This window comes from Balearica regulorum, chromosome 1 (assembly GCF_011004875.1).
Source record: "Balearica regulorum gibbericeps isolate bBalReg1 chromosome 1, bBalReg1.pri, whole genome shotgun sequence".
Taxonomy (NCBI): Eukaryota; Metazoa; Chordata; class Aves; order Gruiformes; family Gruidae; genus Balearica; species Balearica regulorum.
Genome location: NC_046184.1, coordinates 67,973,522 through 67,993,725, shown reverse-complemented (window position 1 = coordinate 67,993,725; position 20,204 = coordinate 67,973,522). Strand labels below are relative to the sequence as shown.

Genomic DNA, 20,204 nt, shown 5'->3' with positions numbered 1-20,204 from the left:
GCATCCAGCTTTTGTTATTTTTTGTGAAACAATGTTAAGAGGGTTCTGCACATGTTTTCAAATTATTTTTCTTCTACTAGGGAAAGAAAATCTCTTTGAAAGTCTGGCCCCAAAATGGGTGCTGAATACTTTAGAAAATATGCTTCGAAAGAGAAGAATAAGTTACTTCTAGAACTGCTCATACCATTAAAAACCACCAGTAACAAAACAAATATAGATGTTCAGTTGAAGAGTGATGTTATGGACACCAAAACCATGTCAACAAAAAGGCAGCTACAAGGCTGAGCAGGCTGTTAGTTCTACTGTTATATCAAGGCATAAAGAAGGTAAGAGAAGAAAAGTTACCCCGAAAGCCAGAGAGCTACCAAGCCCCAGTGAATGGCCACTGCACACAAAAGATAAATCTTACTGCAGAGACCTCGGCCTGGAGACCAGCCACTCTTTTTTTCAGGTCCTCCCCTTGAGCCTCTTTGGCACTTAGCTCTTCCTTCAGTTGCTCTACCTGTCACGACATTGTTATGTTTTTAAATATTTATTATTTGTCAGCTTCTAGTTAGCCTGTTTCAATCCAAGGAACTAAAAGTGACAAAGAACTGAACAGAAGGATCAACACTGGTCATTCATTTTCTCTTCCATTCTTCGTTAAGTCTTCTCAAAAGTTTAATGTCTCTGTAATTTCATATAGGCTGCCAGACAAGAATTTGATTATGAAACAAAGATGTCTAGTTATAGTTACGTTTATATATGTCAAGTATGGGGCACCTCACCAAACGGTTTTGAAACTGGAATTCATGACGAAATTAGGACAGAAAAAGGGACATATTTCAGTTTAAGAGAAATAAAGTTAATTGTCAAGATACAGCCACAGATGACTATACAATACTGAAAAAATAAATGTTGTGCAATTACAAAACAAGGTAAGACAGCAAGATAGCAAGATTGGAGCTTACTACGAATCATGAGTGAATAGTCATAAAAAAAGGAGCAAATTTTCTGCAGGAAAGTAAGTGAGCAGACACAGTAGATGGAAGAGGTCCAGAAATTGAGTAGCCAACAGATCTATAGGCCCACAGAAGGAGGGGAGAAGGGGAAATCGAAGAGTTGCTAACAAGGAAAGAAGGAAAGCAGAAAGCAAAAAGAAAGGATGGAAGGAACAGGTGCTAAAATGGTCTCTCCATTCCTAATTTGAAGGGGATATCCTTCAATTTCTAGAAGCAACACAGTAGGATAAAGGGCAAAAGTATAAAAGAACAGATGTGGTTATCTTGAGGTAAATCAGTGAGCTGGCGTGAGGGAAGTCGAAGAAACACATACTTATTACATGTTTCTACTTTAGGGCAAGTAACACTTCTCCAAGAAACTTTCTCCAGCATTCTTTTTTCAACAAATAATTTCAAGTAGGACAAATGCAGTAGGTTACAATTGTTCAGAACCTAGTAGAATAATTTTCAACCTCTGTTCCAGGGATTTGTTCACTTCTTACAGGCAGTATGCAAAAGCTAACTAAGAAAAGCAGGATTGCTCAAAATATACTTAAATTTACAGTACAAGGTGGCCTGAATCTTCATTAGAAAATGTTAGGGCCCACTTAAAAGACTGAGAAAACACTTCTTGGAAGAAACAAAGAATGAATTGACTTTTGGCTACAGACAATTCAGTACTCAGTGTCCATCCTTATACCTGAGGATCAACATGTCTCTCACTGCTGCATTTGTCCTGTATTCCCAACAGCATAAATAAATGTTGGCGCCACCACTGTTGTAGAATCTACTCTCATTCTGACTCCACTACTGGAAGGAGAGCGTAGTAGAAAGCCATTATAGTGACAGTTCATGCTCTTTTCAGCCTTTGCATCATACAAAGATCTGCTAGTTATAGTAGAACAGTTGAAAAAAGAAACACTTTTTTCAATAGGCTATATATCAAATAAAACCTGAAGCTATAATGGATTAGCAATGGTCTAAAGATAAACACAAAATCCTTCTGAAATAAAAGAAAGTTAGGTGTGACACTAAAAGCAGGATTTGGGCCATGATACCGCCATTATAATATTTTCAAATTTGAATGTAAAAGTCTCTTAGATATTAAATACTTAAATATCTTAAATATATATACTGTAAATATTTTAGTGGCTTCATGGCAGAATACAAATAAATTCTGTTTCCCAGCACTTGAATGGGAACCCAGACTCTACTGAAGTATGAAAATTTCTCTGTTTGCTGAGCTCAGTTTATCTTATTACTATCATTTGTTTTCTCAATACCTTATTTTTCATGAATTTGGAATGACTACGGTACACCTCCATTTGCTTCATTTCCTCTTCACGTTCCTCTGTGCTCAGAGCTCCATTTGACTTCAACATCTGAATCTCCTCTTCCAAATCCCGGAGGCCACGCTCCATGGAAGAAATTTTTGAATCCTGAAAACAATTAGAAGAGACAGATAAAGATACACAGTTAGATGATTTGTTAACATACCACTGGAGTTAAGGAAATAATCTGTTGGACATGTACCTGCCCTTGAAATTTACTGTTGAAATTCCTACAGAAATCAGTCTGTACAGATGCTTTACAGAGCATCTGGCTGAGTGCTCAAGTACTCATTTTTCAAATTTTTTATACCTTTCAAGGAAACCAAGAATTTAGTACTGAAAGAAAACATGGCTAGGGCCAGGGACACAGTATATGATGAATAAATAAAGGAACATGAAAAAAGGTTGCTTTGTAATGCGAAGCCAGCATAAAACAGTATAATGAATGAACAGCAAAATGTGACTGCAACAATGGCAAAAAAAATGAGTTTGTGCTACTACTAATTAAAGTGAGGTCACAAATGGAGAACATAAAAAGCACCATAAGCAAAGATGCAACAATCTAGCTTTGAGTGGACAGTCTAATTTTCAGTAGATAAAGCAGTAGAGGATCCTTCAAGTATTCTGTCACATATATACAACATATAAAACATTTCCATGGTTAAAAATATGTATCTGGAAAAACAAAAAATTCAATCTAACATTATCCTCATAGTTTTACAGGATGATCAGAGTTTTCAGTCTAATTGGTTTACTGTTTCTTTAGAAGTCTTATGTATTAGGAACAGCAAGAACAGATTCAGACAGCACACAGAGCTTCACGCATACTCATGAACACAGATAGGTATTTATGAATTGTAATCTCTTAAAGCAGTCTATTTTGTTTATTTCATTTCTCCAAAATATTTTGTCTTTCCTGAAATACAGGTAGGATTTGAAACTATCCCCCATTCTTTCATAGACCAATCCTTTTTTTTTTTTTTTTTTTTGTATCTGATAATCAAAGCACAGCTGAAAAAAAGCATGAAAGACTTTCACATATAGGTTTTCATTCACCAGATAAAATTTTTATACAGGACATAATGAAGATCTAGTCAGATCTCTTGCTTAATTTTTGATGCTTAAGTTAAAACTGGTAAAGTGGACTTTTGCAACAAAAGATTGGAGAGGTACTAAGGTGAAGTTGTACATTGTTAATTCACAATAGTATTTAGTTTCAGTGCTCGCATCATTTCCCAGAAATATCAGTGTTTCTCTTTTAATAGTAAAGACGGCTTACTGTTACCAGATGGTCAATTAGTTTTCATTACTGTGGACCACAAAGATGACTAATAACAGAAAGATGGTAAATGAAAGGCTCCAGAGTAGATAGATGGGAAATGACTATGGAAAACATTGAGATGGAATGGAAAGAGTTGGAAGGGGAAAAAAGAAGGAAAATATAAGAAAAAGGGACAGATAAAGCAGGAGGGAGGGAGAAAGGGAGGATACAAAAATGGAAGAGAACAGTTTGCAAAGACAGTTTCCAAATCCAATCTGACGTACTTTATGAACCATACAATATGAAATATGACTGCATAAAGCTGTGTAAACCACACGCTCCACTTGTGGCTCCTGAGCTATTGGCAAATCACCATTGTTCCATTACACACTTAAGTTAATGGTTTAAGAATTCAATCACAAATTCATGTAGAAAAGTTAGGTTTACAATGACATACAGACATCTTTCTAGCTACATGACCCATTCTTTAAGTGGGTTTTGAGTTTGCAAATTGCTAACTTTGTTGACAGACAGAACACAAAGCAGTATTTCAAATGGTGATACTATAAAAAGAAAACAATCCACATCATCACAAAAACCCACTAATCCATCATTCCCATCCTTGTAATACAATGGACTCTTGGTTAACTAAAAGAAATCTGCTGCAGGCAGACAGAAGGCAGGTTTCTACTGTGTCATGGAGCAGCTCCATCTCTTCACTGATCAATAATAAAATTTAAAATAATAATAATAAATAATAAAATAAATATATTTATTTTAACTTAGAAGACTGACAGAAGTATATGGTATTTGGTAGAGTCATCTTTCACATGAAAAACCATTTTCCAGAAAACAAACTCTACTACTGCCTATATGCAATCATTTACCTTCATCTCAATAACGGTTTGCAGAGCCTTTGTCTTGGCTGTGTCAGGAGCATTTTCAAATCGACGATGGATCTCCTGTACCAGCAGAAAAGAAAGCAAGAGTTAGCCTAATGGCATTGTGTCCCACAAACAAAATTACTAGAAGCTTCTCTTTCTAATACATAGCATAATTCAGTGCTGCTGCTTTCTGATGTTACCAGTTCATACATTTTGTTTTATCATCTCTCATATCAAAGAAAGGATAGGCGAAAGTTCATTCAACAGAATCACAGCCTCAGTTAAAAAGGCACAACAGAAACTGCATCTTTGACTACCTACTTACTCAAAATAAACTGCTGAAGTGACAGCTGAGTCTACTAAAAACCCCTGTCATCTTACCGATAAACTAATCTAAATTCTTAGTAGTTTCTCATGGAAGACATATACATTATTTATTTGACTAGATGTTTACTGAAAACAACAATGCTGTGGTTTCTGTTTCAGCAAGCTATAGGGTGCAGTCGTGTTGATAACTCTCTTTTTCCAACTTTTTTACCCCAGAGTACCAATGTTTAACTATGCATAATGAAAATCTTTCTCCACTGGGCCTTGAATGTAGCTGAAGGTACACGACAGGAGAGCACATTGCTCTAGAAGCTCAGAGTACACAGACAGAAGGACACAAAAGTCCATGTGATATTTCTGTTGGTGAATTCACAGAACTAACATGCTTCAGACTGCTCACTAAGGAATAAAATGATAGAAAGCTGAAACAACTTGTTCTACCCCATAAAGTAGTTAGAGGTTTCAAACCAACAAGTGGGAATACAGGATAAACAATATAGTATCTATTCCACTTTTTCATTTGCATTGGGTTTGCATGGCAAGATAGCGAGGGGGCTACAGAGGTGGCTACTGTGAGAAGAAGGACATATCCCCTATGTCCGATAGAGCCAATGCCAGCTGGCTGCAAGACGGACCCGCCGCTGGCCAGGGCTGAGCCCATCAGCAACAGTGGTAGCGCATCTGGGATAACATAGTCTGTGCAACAGCAGACTGAGGAGAGGGGAGTGAGAATATGTGAGAGGAACAACCCTGCAGACACCAAGGTCGGTGCAGAAGGAGGGGGAGGAGGCGCCAGAGCAGAGATTCCCCTGCAGCCTGTGGAGAAGACCATGGTGAGGCAGGCTGTCCCCTCCCTGCAGCCCATGGAGGTTGATGGTGGAGCAGAGATTCCACCTGCAGCCCATGGAAGACCCCGTGCTGGAGCAGGAGGACCCACGCTGGAGCAGTCTGGTCCTGAAGAACTGCACCCTGTGGAAAGGACCCACACTGAAAGCAGTCGTGAAGAACTGCAGCCCGTGGAAGGGCTCACGTTAGAGAAGTGGTGGAGCACTGTCTCCTGTGGGAGGGACCCCCACGCTGGAGCAGGGGCAGAGTGTGAGGAGTCCTCCCCCTGAGGAGGAAGGAGCGGCAGAGACACGTGTGATGAACTGACCACAACCCCCATTCCCCATCCGCCTGTGCTGCTGGGAGGGGGGAAAAGGCAGACAGAAATCATTAGTGAAGTTGAGCCCAGGAAGAAGGGAGGGGTGGGGGAAAAGTGTTTTAAGATTTAGTTTTTATTTCTTATTACCAATCAAATCAGAGTAATAAATTAAATTAATTATCCTCAAGTCGAGTTTGTTTCATCTGACAGTAATTGGTGAGTGATCTCTCCCTGTCCTCATCTTGACTCACGAGCCTTTCGTTGTATTTTCTCCCCTGTCCAGCTGGGGAGGGCAGTGATAGAGCAGCTTTGGTGGGCACCTGGCGTCCAACCAGGGTCAACCCACCATATCATTATTTGTCTTAAAATAATATTATCCTCACACCACACACTAATCTTAAATGTAGAAGTGTGAATACTGTTAGAATGTTAGTATTACATGACATAAAAATACTTTGGTGCCCATAGAATATGAACTGTGATATCAGTTAACCTAACAACAAATTGTGTATGTGCCCACACACAGTTTAGCCACCCACTCCCCTTAAACTGCTAAAAGAAAAATCCTAAAAGCATCCACAAACTCCTATTTTCAATAAATGTGGTGAAGAGATAACATTTGGTATGGCAGTCAGATATGCAACTTCCTCCATATGTTTAATTATTTGAATGAGAAAGGTAGAGTTGTATACTGCTTTTCAAAATACTGAAAACACTACTTAACTTGTAAGATTAAGTATTCTAAAATAGCTGTGAAGTGAGCAAGATCAAAATGACAAGGGCCACAAGAAGAATTTTGCATAAATTGGGCACAAGGACATTTGATTACGTTGATGCCTGTGAATGGTATTAACAAGAAAATCCAGTAGAAGGTTTGTCTGTCTTTAAATATTAATGTATTTCCTGAGAAGCTATTTTTACAAGTATGTTCACAGTGTAGGGTGGTATTTTCTGAAAAAAGAAATTCTTGTCAACTTTTAGAAGCTGAGAAAACAAAAGATAAGAAGGTAAAAAAATAAATAACATGCTAAGTCTATTTTGAACAATATATTAATTTCAGTAGTGCAATTACATAGTAGATAATTTCCAGTTGTGCAGACACACGGTCTGTGATCTGAGAACATAAAAGCAACTATTCCTATGGAAATGGAATAGATGGAATACACAGTAGGAGAATAGCACGTCATTAAAGGGATGCTGACACAACAGTGTCTGCTTTTTACATTGCACAGCATTTTCCCAAATAGAAAATTCTTCTAACCTTTTTCTTTAGAATTGTCTTTTATCTCCCCTGTCTGCAGTGATGCTTTGCACGTTGGCAAAGGAAACGTCCTACTTCTATCATCTTAAGTAATTCCACTGTGATTTGGATGATATAACCTGCTGAAAAACACCACCTCCCACCTCTTGACTGCATAGTAAGGACTCAATTTTGGCAACATGCCTACGATTCTAAAGAGCCTGAAAAAAAGGCTACAGGCAGCCTGAACCTCCCAAGAACACAGATTTAAGTGTGGCTGCTGAAGGAAGGCAGCACATAGATATCCTTCATAATTGTGAAAAAAAAGCAAAATGTATAAAGAATAAATTTTCTCAAATTTTGTTCTACAAAAGCTCTATAGGTTTTAAAATTATTTCTAGACAAATCAAGTGATTCTAATAACAACATAACTATTTAAATTATCTTGATTTAAATCACTTCTCCCTGCTATCACCTTCTAAAATGTCAAAAGAAGGAAGCAGCAGCAGCAAAAGCAGAAACTTAATTTTTTTAACTCATCAGAAAGATGTCTCCTACCGCGATGGTAGTTAAGAGTTCCAGTTACTGAATCTATCTACTCCAGCAAACCAAAGATTGTCTCTAAAAGTGTGTCCTATTTATGCTGCAAAATCTTTGAACAGGACAAAAGTATTGTTTGAGATAACTCTAATTGCTCCAATTAAAATTTCTAAATCCTTCTCTGAGCCTGGAGCAGAAAAGGGTAAGAATTTTAACACATGCATGAAAAAAGAAATTCTTTGCAAAACTTGTCACAGTTAATTAAAATCTGGTCAGATAAAACAAACTACTTTTCTCTTGATTGAGCATGGTACGTCTACAGGGCACATCCATCCCTTCTCACTAAGGTCCATGCTGCTGTTCTTTGGCCATCACAGTATCAAGTTCGATAATATAAAGCTAAGTAAAGTATACGTATGTTACAGCCTTGTGCGCCTGCTCGCTACTCTGACAGATATCTACCCTAAGTGGAGACATAATAAAGAGTGCTCAAAGAAATTTAGTGTTACTTCCTAGAATAAAGTGAGCACTGTTCGATTCAAAATAGCTACAAACAGGGATCAGTTCTTGTACTAAGGCCATACTAGATAACTGTAATACAGTTCACAAACAGGACTTTGTGGGGTTGCCATTTCAACAAACACTGAAGATGAAAAGAAATAATAGCTTTTTCTGCCATAGCCTCTTTCCTTAAGTTCATTGTAAGTGAGTGCCCTTATGAATGACCCATTTCAGTGACTGCTTTACGTACAAAACCACCCTTTATTTCTTACGCGCTACATCCCTAACTCCTTAATTCAGTTTTGCACTTGCACTTTGCAGTTGTATTAAATATCCATCTTGTTTGAATGGGCCCAATTACTAAAAAAGTAAAAATACAAAAATGTAATTTAATACAAAACACTGTTTTTGTGACACAAAGGGCAAAGCTGCTGTTGGTCCTTTCCTTGTTCCACACCACTGTAACATACAAACCTTGAACCTAGACCTGACTCCTGAAGAAATCTTCCATATAAAGAGCCTTCTTTCTGTTTCCAAATAAAAGGCTGCAGTCAGCCATCTGTCCCAGACCTGGATTCACAGTTCAGGGAATAACTGTCTAATTTTTGTCTACCAAATCACATGGCTGTTTCATTCTTTATGATGAACTATGTTGCCATTCTATTGCACTGACATTTCAATGAACACCTCACCCCAGCTTCAATACCTGCTTAGCCTTCAAGTTCGAGCCGACCCCTCCTTTTTCCCAGGAGAATGCTATACCTACAAGATCACAGTTTAACTTAAAGGGAGACTTGGTTTTGACCTCTTGCTGAAGGTATTGATGACAGACACATACAGCCCATCACAAGTCACTTGCAGGACTTACATATCCTTCATTACAACTATGTGGTAAATCTGTTATGAACGATGAAGAACTAGCACTGTGCATGACTTCTACTGCATCTTTTCAGGAAAAGCCAATAGTTAGGGCCATGTATATTATCAGGGCTCTGAATCGATGTTATACAAGGCACGATGGGATTGACGGCTTCATAGGTGTATCAGGTAGATAACAATAAGCATACTGGCCAATGAAAAGAAGAGAATACATTTGGGAACTTCCCCTCATGCACTCTCCTTAGTTCTTATGATTTGAGACATCAAAGGATATCCTTACCTGAGCTGGGGAAATGCAGTGATACGTCAGTATATCCTGGAAACTCCAATTAGTATATGCCATAGCACTGCTGTGAACAAAGGCGTAATTGCCTTGCAGACTATGTATGCTCAGTAGCAAACCAGAGACAAACAGGTCATCAGATTACCTACTGTTGTAAAGTTCGTGCTAATACCCCTTGTGAAGGACTAAGAAAATGGGACAACACTGCCAAAGTTGTTTGCCAGTTATCTGACAATAATACACAATGAGCAGCTTCTTTTTGTTCCCCTTGGGTAGAACCAGTACCATAGTTTTGTTTTTAGCCTTTCTTCTAGGCAGATGAGAAATGGGGCCTAAACTTTTTTCTCCAAAATATCTCAAGAAGTAACCTCTCTATTGACTGTGATGCTACAAGTTTATGATTTCAGTTCTTTCCTCAGATATATATTTCTAAAGACAGAGATTATTGAACAATTCAAAAGAGAAAGGTTTAACCAAGTTGGTGTAATGATGTTGGACTGTCCTTATGAATCATAGTTTGCCCAAAGTACTCCAAGTGTCTAAAACACCAGATGTGGATACAATCACATCATACTCTGCCATAAGTTGCACTGATATTTGGTGTATCTATTACTCCATATAGCCGAGAACAACATGTTTCTACCCAGTGCATTTAGCATTTTGGGTGGGGGAACAGGGAGGTTGTCAAAAAGAGCACAGCAAGCTTCGTTATCTTTAGACCTATGTGCTGTCACTGCCATCACTGATAACTCTGCAACAGGTGAGTCTGGAACAATGAGGTGGCAGTTAATGTAACTTGGGAGCTATTCTGGAAGCTGCAGTCCAGCTGCTGGATTTCGTCAAGCATTTCTTGTTGGTATGATAATAATTTTCTTTCTGAAAGTTAAGTCTAGAATACCAACAATAATATGAATCATTTGCACTAAGACTTAAGAAGGGGTATTCAAAATAGCAGCCCTCTTTTTATAAGCTATGAAGCTTAAGCTTGTTTTCTAGGGTAGAGGAATGTGATGCAGCCACACTGTCATCTGCTGAAGTCAGGCCATCCAGATCCATGTCTGGGTTTAGATGTTCAATGACATTTAATTTTTCATTATTTTGTGTTAATGAGAGACTGTCCACAGTATGAGTTGTCAAATACATCCTATGCTGGATACAGGATCTCTCCTACGGACTTGTATGGAAAGACTGCTTGAGTTCCCTGGAATTCAGGATATTGGGGAAAAGCCCAAGAGAGCCAAATTGCTTATGAAGACACCTCTCACTACCTGCAGGACAATCTATTTATTAACCTCGATATGGGAGGCTGAGACAGTGCTCTGGGAGATGATCAAAGATATGCAATATCTTCTAAATGAAGAACAATTAAGTAGCATTCAACTTTTCAGCCTGGAAAAAGAGAGAACTTGGAAGGCATATGACAAATCTAAAATTGTGAGTGGCACTGAGTCTTGGTAGTGATCACCCGTTCACTGTGTCTTCCAGTTCAAGAACAAGAGGCTGTCAATGAAGCTACTGGGAGGCAGGTTCTTCCTGCAACAGAGAACAGGCATGTAGAACCACTTACCAAATGACGCTACAGCTGCAAAAGTTTACGTGGGCTCAAGAAGATACTGACCACGTACTTGGATGGCAGATCCATGGAGGATACTAAGCTGACAAGGGAAGATGGGACAGCATTACAGAGAAGTATCATGTTTGCCTTGTTCTTACCCTTTCCTGGGTGTCTGCATATGGCCATTATGTGAAACAGAATGCTGGACTGAAGGGTTTGTTGGCCTAAACCAGTACAGCCACTCCTTGGTTATGATCTTAACAGAACCACAACTCTGAGAATTTCCTTTCCTTAGGAAATTAGTGCAATCTTTATCACAGTAATAGCAATAGCTGAAGAAATAATGAATTCACATTTAATTTGCAAGGTCAGATTGCTGGCCACTGCATTTGCACTGTCTAAGAAACCATCTGATGACCTTGAGTCTCAACATTACACTTTGAATTACATGTAGGCTTCAAAGTTGAAAAATGGAGGGATACTTTTTTGCTTCAATATGCAGATCTTTATTTTTTTTTTAGCAAAGATTTTTACCAGAAGTCTAACACACCTGTAAAGTCAGAAACAGTACTAGTAGATTCTGACATCTTAGAACTTGCTTTAGCTAAGATGGTCAAAACTGCTATTAAAGTTTTTCTCAGCTTTTCTAATACATTAGAACATGAAGCGTAAACATTGACCTCCCAAGCACATACAAATTTCTTTGAGACACTAATGCTTCCTTTAACAGCAGTATTTAAAGAAGAGTTTAGCATGCCTTTCCAGATACTGGTAATGCTAGATATAGAACCATCAAGAAAGTAGATTGATTTCTTTGAGGTAGCTCAAAAATTCCATAGTTAGTATCTGGGGCAGCAAAGGGCTAAAATAATCTAAAACTATCAAAATAGAGATAAACACATAATTAAAGATTAGCTGAGGAGGGTGATGCAGACACATCTAAGAGGTTCTGCACAGAGACAACTTCCAAGTGTGGAACTGTGATAGCAACTCTGAACCAGATCCTGCAGAGCAGAGCAACTTGGTGCTCAGCAAGTCAGATGCAATCAGCTACAGTTCAGCAACATCCACTGATTTTCTCCAGCCTCCTGGAGCCCCAGGCATGACCCCCAAGTTTCATGCAGACAAGACTGAGTTCAGTTAGCTCAGTCTAGCTCAGAACTCAGGGAAAACACACAGGTACTAACAAAACCCTTCCTGATGTGACCCAGTTCCATAAGGAGATAATTTGGCATCTCTGCACATGGCACCATGTTTCCAGGGCTACTAGGGTGCTCAGCTTCGAGGCTGGATCTCACACCATATCAATGGCTTGAGCTACAAATTACAGCATACCTGCCTTTCTCCTCTCAATGCATTAGAGCTGGGAGAGCAGCAAGGAGTAATTCATTTTAAAATGTTAGATAAACAGCAGTTGCACTTTCAAAGTCAGTGTCATCTCTACCTTCTCCAGGAAAACTTTTATTATCAAGGCTAGGACTTAAATGATTGATGATTTCCAGGCATGTGTGAATGAAACAAGAATTCTTATCTCCTAACATCTACTCATCAGTAGCAGAAACAAAACTAACTGCATTCCTAAAAAAATTACACAGCTCCTGCCAGCTTTCATTTATGTTGCTGGACTTAAAGCAGAAACAAATGGAAGCCATTTGGGACTCTTCCTGAAATAGATACAAGAATTGGAACAGAATTATCATTGGTTGCTAAATAAAGGAAAAACTGTAGTGTAGAAACTCTGGAATAATATTATCTTCACTCCAGACACTCAAGAGATTACTGCTCTAAAAAAATAAATCTGTCCTAAATCTGGCTCAGAAATGCAATGGGCTCTAGCTTTCTTATATAAATGCTTGCAAGAGCACAAGTACAATGGGTCAGGCCATAGAAAACATATGAATAAGAGGTATTAAGAAATATTTATTTGCTGCAAATACTCATCTCAAAAACCTCTGTGCCAGACCTTGCTTCCCTGGTGTCTTAGAGAGGAGGCTTAAACCTTGTGTATGTGTCAGGCTTTCAAAAAAATGCTGAACCACAAAGTAGACGTGCAATGCCCAAAACAGGTCATTAGATTCACACACACATATTACACATACACGTGTAACTATCAATTCATGCATTCAATCTACAGATGTATGCAAAATTATCATTATAGAAAATCTTATCATTAGTGAATACACACATATACATACATACATGTGTATGCACACAACACACATTGAATTACTAGCCTTTTAGAAGTTAATATTAAAATACTTTAGGAAGGTGGCTGACGAGGAAAATGCATTTAACTATCAAGAAACTTAATGACATTGCCTACAAACCAACTCATTTTCCTTTATTTTTCTAAGATAATGATATGTAGCCTATATTTTATTTTAATTAGTTTAGAATGATTAATAGTGAAGAATGCCTGCCATTGTACTCCTCTAAGGTGCAATACAGATATAACAATGTTTTTTCTTTTCTGTTTTCAGAGGGATGGGGGGGAAGGGGTTACTATGTGTGCAGCAGTGCCCCTTTAAGTAATCTTTTTTTTGGCTGTGCATCCAGGGCAGCTAATAGTTTTATCAAATACCCTTCACAGCAAGACGACTGTTTCCATGGAAACCCTAGAGCAATCATCCATTACTCCTGCAAAGATTTCTCTCAGCTCTCTCCTAAATACAGGTAGCTACTTTCTCTCAAACTGAAATAGAACGGAAGAATGAATTTTACAATTCACCTCCAGAGCTTCATATGGAGACTATAGAAAAAGTGGGGCCTAAAGCACAAAACCCCAGAAAGCACAGGCAACAAAGACATAAAGAAGTTTTAAAACAACAGGACAAATTCTGTCAAGTTTGCAACGTAAAATACACTTTATAGAGAAGATGAAAGATTCTTTCCTTACAGCTGTGAAATGGAGAGGAGACAGAGAGGAGCTTACAATTGGAACAAACCCAGAGCTTGGTCACTTACCTCCCTCAACATGTTGTTTTCTTTTTCCTTCTGTTCAAGAAGGCTCTCCAAGTGGTGCACATGCATCTCTGCCTCAGCCAACCGTCTTGTTCGCTCATGATCTTCCTCAGTGGCTTTTGCTGACAGACCTTTACTCTGCAGCATCTCCAGCAGCTTTTTGATGGACTCATCACGTGCATTTAAGGTCTTGTTCGTGTCTCAATACGCAGTTCCATCTCTTCTAAGGTTTTACGTAGCAGGAATAGCTCCTTGGCCTGGCGTTCATGCTCTGCATGAAGTCGTTGGAAGTTTTCCTCTGTCAGCTCTGCCACAAAGGGCTCACTGGTTCTAGTGCTGCTGTCCTGCTGGAACAGCTGGTTCAGGTCCCGCTGGATCCGCAGCTCATCTTGGAGAGCCTGGATAGTCATCTGCATGTGCTAAAAGAATAAGTAAATAAAATCAGAGGATTTCCTCCACTGGAGAAATAAAGAGAACAGTATGAGCCACGTCAGTCCTCCTGAACTACCAGCAAAGAGGAAACTGCAACACTGACAGACCAACATTGTTTTTTTGAAAGCAGAATTGAGGTAGAACTGGGTTATACTACAGAAATTTCAAGACCCTCCTATGCCTGGTAGAAGTTGCTTAACACTAGAAACCTCCTACTCGGGTGACTCTTCCACTTCTACCAACTTGGGTGAGTCACTATTTCAAATGGGAAAATGTCAGTAGGCATTTGTCAGTAAGCTGAGAGCCTTAAAATATTTTTTTCCAGATGTTTTGCCCTACCCTATAGAGGAATTCTGCGCAAGAAGTCCTAGACTAGAATTACTATCTTGACAGACCAGAGGGACATGTGCCCTATTAGAATTTTACATACCATCTAATAAAACATAATCAGCCATGAAGGCTCTCAAGGTCTTCAGTACTAAAACTACACGTAGCATAGATTTCCCAGTTGACTTACAGAAGAAACCTCAGCATGTCAGGAAGAACTACAAGTATAGAAAACTGGATATATGCTGACTGGGGAGAAGGGTCACATCATGCAATTTTATGCATGAGAATTGTAGTACAGAACAGAAACTACCACCTTACAAAGAGGAACGTGAAGTCGCTCAAATGATCAGCAGTAATCTGTGGTTATACAAGACAATAAATCCTGCCTCAATGACTCTGAATAGCGGGGGTTAACAATGGGATAATATAGAAGCACAGTTAACCTAGAAAAAAGTCCTCACTTCATATTTAGATAAACATTTGTTTTCTTCTCTGCAAGACAGAAGTATTTAAGACAATAACCAAGAAGTACTAACACACCGAACAAGGATCTGATTACAGGGATGAGATATTCCCTCAAGAGTGGCAGACTGCTTACAATCTTAGCCCAAACGTGAACAAGTCAGATGGACTGTTCCCTGGGATCTACCTTGTATCACAAAAATCATAAAATCAATAGAATGGTTTGGGTTGGGAAGGCACCTCAAAGATCATCTAGTTCCAACCCCCCCTGCTGCAGGAAGGGACACCCTCCACTAGACCACATTGCCCAAAGCCCCATTCAACCTGGTCTTTAACACTTCCAGGGAGGGGGCATCCACAACCTCTCTGGGCAACCTGTTCCAGTGCCTCACCACCCTCACAGTAAAGAATTTCTTTCTAACATCTAATCTAAATTGACCCTCCTTCAGCTTAAACCCATTACCTGTTGTTCTGCCACTACACTCCCTGATAAACAGTCCCTCTCCAGCTTTCCTGTAGGCCCCCTTCAGGTGCTGGAAGGTTGCAATTAGATCTCCCTGGAGCCTTCTCTTCTCCAGGCTGAACAACACCAACTCTCTCAGCCTGTCCTCACAGGAGAGGTGCTCCAGCCCTCTGATCATCTTCATGGCCCTCCTCTAGACTCACTCCAACAGCTTCATGTCTTTCTGGTACTGGGGACCCTGGAGCTGGATGCAGTACTCCAGGTAGTGTCTCACAAGAGCAGACACCAGCGTGCAGGCAGACAATCAAAACTACTACATCTGTTCAATTAATGTAGGTTGACCAAGGTGTAAAAGAAAACCTACTGCACTCATGAAAAGGTTTGCCTCATCCGTACCTATACAACACCAGTAAAGTCAGTAGGACTACAACAGCACTAGTGAAAGAATACCCTTAAATTTCATTAAGCTCAAACAATAACATCACTAGTTATAACTTTACAATTCCACACATGAGTTAATTTCATTTGCATTTGAGAAGCCCTACTTATCCACAGCCCAGCTGTGTGTTGTTCCTCCAGCTAACAAACAAATTCCCATATGCTTCCACCTGCCTCTCCACATACTGCCACTTCAGCATTTCCTTTCTCCCGGGCGAGAAAAGAGCTTCTTCTGAACAACCACATCATCTACTAAATGAAATTACTTCCTCTACTCAGTGTTGTCTCAGAATCAAACTTGGGTTATTTATAAACATCAATGGACTAAATCACCACAACCAAACTTCTGCATTTTTACCATTTGATCTGCTGTGAAATCTCATTTCAGGTTACATAGGCAAAACCTGTGTCTCAGACCCACAGCAATTATCTCCCCCAATGCTGGAAAATCCTCCGTGCAAGTTTTGGGTCAAAAAACTGGAATCTATTATATGATTCAGAAACATGATGTGAAAAAAAAAAAAAATTAGTAACAGTTACAAACAGTATTTATTAAACAGTCTGTTAAGTAAGGACAAGAGTGTTTGGAACACCCAACAAAAATGGTCAGCAACTGCCTTGAATTCAGTTTCCCAGGAAAACTGAAGAGGTGGGGCAAGAGAAGGGTTAGCACTGAGCTTATGAATTACTATCACTGTTCTCTGAACTGCTCAGCTGAGAACAAACTTCATTATGTGCAAGGTAACTGGAAAATACACCATAGAAAATTATTCTATGCTTCTGACACCCACTCCTTTCCAACGTGCATGATGTATGCAAAATGGGTTCTTTTATCTGCTTTCCAAAAATTTTTTATGATTTTCAGAATAACACAACAATACCCTTTATTAGCTGGCACCATAAATAAACTACTTTTTCAGTTAACATAGCTTGTCTTCTATATAATTTCTAAGAAAACATCCTTTTCCCTTTGAAGGACATGGCAAATCTTACCAGCTTCTCACTATTTCTTGGACTTCCCTTGTAAATCAGTGACTATCCCAGAAAGGCAAAACATTTCCCAAGTTCATGCAATACTAGCCACTGGTTCTTAATCCTATTTCCAGGACCTGACTAGAGACCCTCAATCAAACTTGAAAAAATACTGTTGAAATTGTCCTATCTAGAAATAAACATGTAAAAATACTTTTAATGCCACTGAGCTTGGTTACGTCACTCTGCTGAATAAGTACCCATCATGTTTTTCTTAAATAGTTTAATAAAGGTAACATAATTAAAGTCAAAGAAATTATGCTGAACCTGTACTTTGCTTGAAGCTTATTGCTCTTATTTCAGACCTTGAGGATTCCCTGGGTTTCAAAGTAATGAAAATTGGTCTTTAAGCCTCACTACAAATTATATCTACACCTACAAATCACAAAGATATTTTTGTGAACACAGTTCTCTAGTAAGTCTCTTGCTGGTTATGCCCAAAGTACATTTCTCTTGGCAGATCTAAGCCCCTTAAGGCCCACCTCAAATGTAAATCTTAAAAGGGCAAGGTGCAAACATCACCTCATGCCAGGTGTTCCTCTACCTGTATTACTTACAAGGGGCAACTTAAAGTTTGTTAACCAGGCTCTACGCAGGGACAGAGTTTGCCTTTCACCCAACAGCACAAAATTTACATCTGTAATTATCAAAACATGATTCGATCTTCGACTCCACCTAACATAATTCAAATTCACATTTCCCACACCTTGGCAGATTGGTTAGATGAGTTTCCAACCTCCAGTACGACTACAGCCAATGATACAGAAGTTCCTTGTATTTGGTTCACAAAGCAGTCCTGTTGTTGCAGTCCCAGGATAATGCAATGTACCTATTGCTATACTGGTGAGTTTGGGAACCTCGCTGCAGGCAGATCTTTTAATCTCTCCCTGTTGAAGCTTTTCTATTTTGCATGAAATATTTAAAGATTCAGTAGGCTTGACAGAAATACTAAAGAGAACACAGCTTCTTATTCTAATTGGTAGAAGACGTAAGAACAGAAAGACCTGAATAGCAATACTTCCAATTAACTTAAATGTTTATCATCTTACCAATCCAAAGGAAGTGGGGGACGTGCATTTCAACATATGAAAGACAGAAAAAGGAATTTGATACTCTACAGCCAAGACCTGTATTTTAACCCTACATTTTAGGCCAAAAGGAGGCAGCCATTGCTACTAGCATGATTTTGAAAGAAAGGATTACATTGTGACATGCTTTTTAAAGAAAAGATTTCCACACTCATCTTTGCAAGACAGAGCTCGACCTACCAAGCTATGGTGTTTAAGATTCCAATACACATTTGTCGGTTTGTTTTTCGTTGCCTGATTTAGGCTATTCACACTGCAGACACTGTCTTTGTAACTACTGTGATCAGATATATAACTCATCCCATACTTTACTCAAGAAGTCTGAATGCCTAAATTAGAACTGTGGGTTCCACAACACAGGCGAGGCACCTAGGCACTAAACATTTCTGTAGTTAAATTCTCCTTAATCTCCTGGATTTAAATTCTAAGTAAGTTAACCTGGGAAATTAATTTTTGGAATACCAAGAAAAATTTCAGTACATTCAAGAGATGCCTGTCAACAATCAGCAAAAAGGAAGAGAAGAACCTAGTCTTTCCCAGCAACAAGGGAAAACATAACATGCAATTGTATGACACTGTCACAGAAATGTGTCACAATGAGGTGGGAAGAATTGTTACATTCTGCAAAACTGAACAACTTAAAAATTTTGCTCTTACACTAGGAGAACACTGAAGACTTTCATATTCATGAGCAAGAGAATATGGGGTGATGCAAAAGACAGGGAGAAAAAGAGAGGTCCTACTACAATACTTAGTGGTGTGTGTTAGAAAAGCTTCAACCTGGGAGATAAGGTTCAAGATCTTACTCATCACCTTCATACATCCCAAATGAAGCTATAGCCAATAGGCAATACACTGTTCTTGGGTGGATCTCCAACAAGATATTCTTACAGAGGGACTGAGAGAGATCCTGCTTTGTACAAATATCTGAATATTGATTGACTTCAGAATTTAAACCTACATCTCTCACATCCCGGTGTCATAAAGGGAAGATTAATCTTGGCTCAAGGTCTTTGTCTGAATTAGCCAAGAGACCCTTTAGCATCTCCCACACTCTAGTGAACATCTCTGACCAACTCTATTTCCTGCTCAGGGGTCGATCTCACTCTTCCCTAATTTTTAATCAGAAATTCCACCCCGCAGGGAAAAAATATTTTTCCTAACAAAAGTTTTGCTGAAATCTGCAGATTCAATAAAAAATTCTTATAAAAATATTGACAACCTTAGCTACTAAAAACTTCCTGATTACTTCTACTGTTAACCCACAATGCCAGTACATCCTGTACTGAATGACAACTTTATGAAGTCCATGTATTCAGCAGTTTTCTGCAAATCTGCTCCGTGATCAAGCTGTTCTTCATGTAGAAAACAGTAAGTGCTTGGAAAGACATAGGACAGGTTTGTGTTTTTTATTACATATCACATATTTCTGTATTTATTTTTCAGGATCCAACCTAGGGATAAAGGAAAAAAAAAAAAAAAAAGAGACAGACGTAATTTGTTAATTGACCAACAACTAGGTTTCTAAAGATGCCAGTTTACAGCTAATCTCTTATTCAGCCAACTATTTTTACAGCTGGGAAAAAGCAACAAACTTTCACCTACAAAAGTCCTTCCAGGTCTGAAATAGATGTAGTACCTACAAACACTGCCTTACTTTTGTCTTTAGATCATCGTGACTACAATGCTACTACTCTGGAAAGAAAAGATGCAATAATTATGACGTATTTTATTTCAGAAGGACAATTCAGTAAGGCCTACCCTCAAACACACATCACTAGAAAAGGACAGAACTTAAAGGTGCTTTTCTTGCCAGCAAATCCTCATGCGCAATCACAGACTTTTGCTTTATGATGATTCCTCCCATACACATGTTCTTTACAACTAAAGGTTTTCAAACACTTGTAAGAGGATGAACCACATTCAGCTCAAAAGAAATCACATGCCAAATGCTAGAATAGGATTTGGTCACTATGGGAAATCATTCTCTCCCATTCTCAAAGAGTTAACATTTTGGCGGCGTTTCTGGGAAATAGATTCTGCTGAATGCACCGAAGAAGCAAAGGCCTGGCT

The 20,204-nt window shown here is 38.8% G+C and overlaps 1 protein-coding gene across 1 annotated transcript in view; it reads right to left on the bottom strand.

Annotated features, from left to right (window-relative positions):
• ERC1 (ELKS/RAB6-interacting/CAST family member 1) overlaps window positions 1-20,204 on the bottom strand; it is a 279,843-nt gene that overhangs the window by 215,922 nt on the left and 43,717 nt on the right. The window contains 5 exon segments of the mRNA XM_075756669.1: window positions 419-502; window positions 2,264-2,419; window positions 4,460-4,534; window positions 13,890-14,080; window positions 14,083-14,305. Coding sequence (XP_075612784.1) covers window positions 419-502; window positions 2,264-2,419; window positions 4,460-4,534; window positions 13,890-14,080; window positions 14,083-14,305 — 729 coding nt within the window.